The sequence below is a fragment of the Asterias amurensis genome, chromosome 1 (assembly GCF_032118995.1).
Source record: "Asterias amurensis chromosome 1, ASM3211899v1".
In the NCBI taxonomy this organism is placed as follows: Eukaryota; Metazoa; Echinodermata; class Asteroidea; order Forcipulatida; family Asteriidae; genus Asterias; species Asterias amurensis.
The window spans coordinates 30,040,614-30,047,446 of record NC_092648.1 but is presented as its reverse complement, the minus strand read 5'-3'; the positions used below and the strand labels follow the sequence as shown (position 1 = coordinate 30,047,446).

The following is a 6,833-nucleotide window of genomic DNA, read 5'->3' as shown; positions in this document are numbered from 1 at the left end:
GGTTCTATCATCTGCGAACTCTTGTTAAATTTGTTATAGCGCCCTCTTTTGTTTCACATTAAATGCAAAAGATGGCCGCTCCAGAAAGAGGTAAAATTTATTTTCTCTTGACTTGTAGATCGATCTTTAGAGGCTCTACACCAACAAGAGGAGCCAGTGCTTATTTCATATCTTTGTAATTCTTTAATTCTAATGTTACCTATTTAATATAGTGTGTTTGCCTCCCTATGTGACTGGACTAACAGGCTTTCGAGCTACAGTGTTTTAAATTAATATATACTTTTGTTGATCCTAGCCATTTTTTTGTTTAGGGTTGTTTTGTAATTTCCTGTGCTCTTACTGTTTGTCTTGCTTTTGTATTTATATTATTCCTTTATTTTACATACTGTCTGCTTGTATTTGTAATTGTTAAATGGCCAAATAAAGAATAAGAATAAGAATCACGTTTTTGCTATTTTTGTGTTGATTAGTGTAGTTTTCTGTTTTGGTATCATTCAAATCCATTTGTTATCATTTTTATAAAATGGTTTTGTGCGCAATCTTATCGCAGTTGAGTTGTTACTTTTTAAAATTCACGCGGTTGTTAGCCATTTTGTGACGGTGCAAACTTTGTTTCCTTGCCTGATTTTAAAATTTGGGAAAAGTTTCTGTATGGCGCCACCTCTTTTGATATTTGATATGAAATATATTATATTCAGTAATAATGTATCTAATTTACCTCAATGAGATATCCCTTTTTGGAAAAATTTGTGAAAAAGTGGTGGTGCCAGGCGCGACATACGGAAAGTCATCTAAAATGTATGTAGGTTAGCTTGGGGGGCAAACTTTGTCGTTAAACCATAATTCCAACCACTTTTCATAACATAAATAAATTGACAGAAATTACGTCCGGAGCAGAGGTTAAAAAGGAAGCATTGAAAAGGGTTAATTAGAGTTTGAATTTAGTGTTCTGCTGGATCCCTTTAACTTCATTCTGAAGTGATAGGCTACTTTTGTTTAAAATCTTGGGAAGAATGTCAAGAAGCAGGTCTACTCTTGAAGTGGAACTGTTTTAATTTCTACAATCGTCAGGAGGTCAAGGGGTACACGTATGTTTTAAATATGCGAAGAGGCGGCTAACTTTGTTCATTTGTTGCTCTATTATTTGTTTGCAGATAATCCCCTGTTTATGTCATGGTACAACAGTGCCTGGATTCCTCATCTGAATCGAGCCAATATTATGGACTACTTCGCAGATCGGAGCAACCCATTCTATGACCGCACCTGTAACAATGAGATTATTAAGATGCAGAGAGTCAATCCGGAACAACTCAAGTAAGAAATAAATCAACTCCACTTTGTCTGTCTTATATTGCAATAATTTCTCCTTCTCAATTCTATTTTTGGAAAGTTACATTATTTATATTTCTGGCTGAAGCACAATCTCAAAGGAAACTGTTTGGGGGTATTCTCATTTCTCTTGGAAGAAAAGCTGTCAATATCATATAATACAAAAACTTTCACTGCATGTGGTGTTTCTGGTTCACATAGCAAGCACCCCAGTTTTCTGGTTTCCTCAGGCTTGAGAGCTACAGTGAATAACTTAAAGACACTGGACACTATTGGTAGTTGTCAAAGAACAGTCTTCTCACTTGGTATTTCTCAAGATATGCATAAAATAACAAACCTGTGAAAATTTGAGCTCAATTGTTCGTCGAAGTTGCGAGATAATAATGAAAGGAAAAACACCCTTGTCACTCGAAGTTGTGTGCTTTCAGATGCTTGATTTTGAGACTTCAAAATCTAATTCTGAGGTCTCAAAAGCAAATTTTTGTGGAAAATTACTTATTTCTCAAAAACTACGGTACTTCAGAGGGAGCTGTTTCTCACAGTGTTTAATTTTGTAACAGCTCCTCATTACTCATTCCAAGTAAGGTTTAATGTTAATAATTATTTTGAGTAATTACCAATAGTGTCCACTGCCTTTAAGTTCACTTATGAGGCATCCTTGGTTTCATTACCAGGAATATATAATAGAATAGTAATAGTAGTTTTTCTCAAAAACACAAGCAATCTTAAGATATGATTCTTAAAAACCGGGAATATTAAATAATATGTACTCATCCTGATACTCTTCCATGCATTTTTCCTTTAATCTGAAGGTCAATGACCGGTCTTGAGTATGAGTTACTTCATGTGCAAGAACCCATCCTCTATGTCATACGAAAACAACATCGTCACACGGTGGAACACACCACACCACTTGCCAACTTTTACATTATTGCAGGCACAGTCTACCAAGCGCCAGACCTGTGCTCTGTGCTCAACTCTAGAATGGTAAGGAACTTCAATCACAAATTACTTCTAATTGGTAATTTTTATAACTTAATGCAATTGATTCTTAACAACTGGGGAAGGTAATAAGTCTTTACCAAGTCTCGGTTAAATGTGTCTCACCACAGTTGTCAGCTTTGATTTGTCATAGTGGTATCATGTCAGACATCTAATGAGTAATTCACAGCAGTTTACAACTTTTTGAAATTTATTTTCTTAAGAAATGTTTTCCAAAACTCTAAACTTACTTCTAATTGTCAACTTCATAAATCTCCTTCTATAAGTACTAAATTATCATTCAGTTGACAGGCGTGCACCACATTGAGTCAGCGTTTGAAGAAGCTCAATCATTCTCTCGTTATAATCCCAGTAAGGGATACTGGTGGGAGTTCAACAATAAAGACCAAGAACAATCCGGTAAGGAACTAATCTATCTGCACCTGTTTTGATACAATCTGGCTTGTTATATATATTTTCTGAATGGTTTCCAACCAAATTTGATCAGTAAATGAATTAATTTGTGATAATTTCTGCTTAGCAACTACGTAATACTGGGAGCCCATGTCCCTTAAACAGATTTCAGACATTGAAGTGAAGAGTTGCTTACAGTGTCTGCTCTGATTAGTGTCTGATGATACTTGAAGTGTCCTTATCAAAATAGCATTTCCCCCACATAGACTGGAGATTTATTGTAATGTATTTAATAGATGTTCAGTTCAGGGATAAAGAATATGGTTTGTTTTTACCTATACACCAATGTACTTTCCTGAGTTCTGTGAAAAACAAATCCATAGGCAAATCACTCGGGTGGGATTTGAACCCACGACATTTTTATGTGAACTTAGAATTCAAATTGCCTCTAGCCAGTCATGTGTTTAGGAATCTGCTCTACCAATGCAAAGGTTGTGGGTTGAGGATTCGTTTTTCACAGAACTCTGGAAAGTACTGTTATATGCAGTGCTTATCAGGGGTCGAAATTGCCACGAGCCAGCTAGCCCGCGACTACCAGATTTATAGCTGGGCTGCTGATTTTTCCAGTTTGATAGCCCGGCGGGCCAGTGGAAAAATAATGCAAAAATCATCATCACAAACAATAAAGAACTGTGCTATGGTGTATTGTAAAGTTTGTGCCGTGACTCAAGACATAATGTGTTGTTCGGGCTACCATAATCCTCATCAGGGCTTCTAAAAAGTCTTGGTTACTAGCCCTGCTGACTACCATGAAAATACACTTAATTTCGACCCCTGTAATAATACATATTGATGTGAGGTTAAAATCAAATGATATTTTATTGTAATGTAGCTCAACCCTAAAAGAACCTTTGCAATTACTCTGAGAGTTGATTTCATTTCTGCCTTTTTCAGAAGAGAATAAGAAGAAGAAGAAGAAGGATGATGCTCCTAGCTCGATGTTCCAGAGGCAGAGAGTGGATGACCTTCTCCTGGAGCTGGCTCGGAAATTCCCTCCAAAAGTCATCCAGGTTGTTCTTGCCTCTCTGTTTTTATTTTGCACTAAAAATGTCTGCTTTCAAACATTGGTAGCTCTGATCACCACATATTGTGTGTGGAAAAACAAAATTTTAACTGAAAAACTGTACAAAATAATCAGGGCTCTTTTTAATTTTCGTTATGTCTGTAAGCACAAAAACTTGTTTATTTGGTAAAAACCGTTGTTTGGTAACTACTCATTTTGTTTGCACCAAGAAGTTTGCTAAGCTGATTTTCTGCTAAATAGCTTTATGAAATTGGGCCTAGAGCTTTTATATGGATGTTCAATTTACTGAGATCATGAATTTCGCATCTTCATTTTTGTTTTTGTTATTTGTTGAGTGCTTTTAAAGGGGGGAAGTCCCTATCACTGAATGAGAACAAACAGAAAGTGGTACAATTGTGGACAAGGACTTCAACACATGTACAAATTCTAAAGAGTCTTGAATTCTGTTGGCTTAGTGAAGTTGACGTGTGGTAACTTGAACAAAACCAGTGATAACCACTTCACTTCTGTAAGGTAAAAAATTACTTTTCCATGCGCAGTTATATTCTTCTGCTATTTTTGAGCTTCTGGAGTGATCGTTTTCCCAGAAGACGCTCCAAAATTATTTGTGGCCGTTAAAAAAAGTCCACAGATGGCTAGGCCAGAAAAAAAATTTGGCATAGAAAAAGTCATCTGACATGAAGTGGTGTTAAGATAGTTTCCTTGTGATCTAATTGAAGTAACTAATGAGAATATTGCCTTTCCAACAGACCAAACCTGGTGACAAACCTGTACCGGTGGAAACCGAGCAGAACGTCAGTAATACCGTCATCATTAAGGAAGAGCCTAAAGATGAACCAGGACAGCAACCACAACAACTGCAGCAAGTCAACAGCAACACCGGCCAACCTGCAGGTGCTGTTGCCGCCCCAAATTCAGGCGCCTTTTTCTCTGGTGGTATGAAAGTGCCCATTGTCAAGAAGAGAAAGTTAGGAAAATGAGGGTAGTGTGATGGAAGTAGACGCCTTTGAGGAAAATTGACTGAAGGTCCTTACTCGAGAGTTGGTCTTGGTGAACGAACTGAAAACCAGCCAACCATGTCAGCCGATTGGTCTCCACTTTGAGCAATAAAGATATGCTACAAGTGCCTCAGCCGATGTTTTGTTCAGGTGGAGATGCTCCTGTGCAAGCGTACCCTAAACAAGAGAGACACTAGCCGACTGTCACTGGATAGATCAGACGCCATCTGATATTGCTTAATGGAAAGTGAAGGAATTCGGAAGAGCTCCTTTTGTAGGTTCAACACTTTCTGTGGAAAAAAAGACCCTGCCCGTCTTTGATTCAGAGCAATATAACCCGAGATGAAGCAGAAAGGGGAACTGGTCGGGCTCCCCAATGATGTCAAACTTTAAAGAGATTGAATTGAACAAATAAAGGAGAAGTTTCCATATCTTGCCACTTGAGTAAATTGAAAACTAATTTATTTCATAGCGAATGAAAAAGTGGTGGCAGTAAACACGCAATGTTGGTGTCAACTGGTGTCCTAATTACCTTCCTTGTGCTGTTGGAGAAGTATGCAAACAAACTTGAACAAGGTGGCAACTTTCAACGATCTTCTCACTAGCCCTCCAACTTCTCAGTTGCAAAATGAAGTCTGCGGTAACATTTTAAAACTGATTCGATCTGGTGGGAAAAGATTTTGTCAGGAGAGTATAGCATGTCTCCGGTCCCATTCACTGAAAACACTGGCCACTATGAGCCCTTCCTCAAATTGAATTCAAAAGGCATTGAGGCATAAGTCATGAAATAAAATTCCTTTTATCATCCAATAATAACTGATAAGATGCCTTTGTCAGCAGACAGTTCGTGCATAACTCCACGAAACAAATTTTTCATTTTCAACCATGGGGGTAGAAATAGCTCCATGGTTCAACGGAGCTTGAGGGAGTGTTGAATTAAAGTAAAGTGTTTATTGTGAGCGAGGACGATCTTGCTTTGTGGTAGATCATGGAGTAAAAAGCACTAAAAAGAGGTCAAACTTGTAACCAATCAGGCTTCTTGTTTTGCGTTGGTTGTGCTTAATCAACTAAAGTAATTAAAAATTGGAGCTATGGTGGGGGGGGGCAAATAGACCTCACAAATTGAGATGGCAATTTTTTTTAGGGGGGGAATCCAAGACAAACTGGAAGAGGAAAAAACAACTTTGTCATACTCGGCACAACGATATGGGCTGCTTCTAATTATTTAGCAAAATTAATGTAGATGTTGTGTTCGAAACTTCGCCGAATTTGGAGTTGGTTTCAGCTTCCAATCCATCGGCCTGTAAATGTCAACCAAAATAATTAAGAAAAGAAATGAAATAAATATCATCCGGTTTCACATTCGCCCCCCGAACCTCACAACTATGAGATAAATGGACCAGTCGACACTTGTTCATTCTCTTAAAAATTATTTAATCTGACAAAATAAGTTAGTCCCCTCGTCTTCTATACATAATTGACACTTGAAATCAGTTGATAATTGTCAAAAAATCGTCTTCACCTTTTCTAAACAAGGAATTATATATTGAGTTGCATGTGTTTATTATATACCGGTACAATAAAAATAAAATCTGATAGATTCTCGCATACGATAGTAAATTACATTAAATGTTCAAAAACTGAAAGCATGGGAATGTTGATCCATATAAACATAAATGTATGTGTACATGAACAATAAATACTGTAATAAGGCATAATTTGGTCTCACCATTTTTATAATGGTTCCAGGAATGTACAATAAAGTTCAAATCAAAGCTGGACGTCTCGGGTTGATTCTACTTGTACGACTATACTGCTACTATAACTGAACTGTTCATGTGAGGTCCATGTCTGGTGGGTTGTTTGTTTGTTTGTTTGTTTGTTTGTTTGTTTGTTTGTTTGTTCGTTTATTTCCAAATATCACAATAAGGGAATCAATGTGTGGTGAAGAGGTTTTCAACTAGTGATTTAATCCCAACGAGGCCTGGTTCTTGATAATTTTACCGAGACGATATCGAGGTAAATTA

General features: G+C 37.2%; 1 protein-coding gene across 1 annotated transcript; it reads left to right on the top strand.

Moving 5' to 3' along the window:
• The first annotated feature begins 62 nt into the window (after positions 1–62).
• LOC139936259 (mediator of RNA polymerase II transcription subunit 6-like) lies at positions 63–6,788 on the top strand. The gene is made up of 6 exons (XM_071931053.1): positions 63–90; positions 1,155–1,314; positions 2,142–2,316; positions 2,616–2,730; positions 3,679–3,794; positions 4,558–6,788. Exons 1-6 carry the CDS (start codon positions 63–65, stop codon positions 4,786–4,788), a joined length of 825 nt encoding a protein of 274 aa, XP_071787154.1. The 3' UTR covers positions 4,789–6,788.
• Positions 6,789–6,833: the final 45 nt, after the last annotated feature.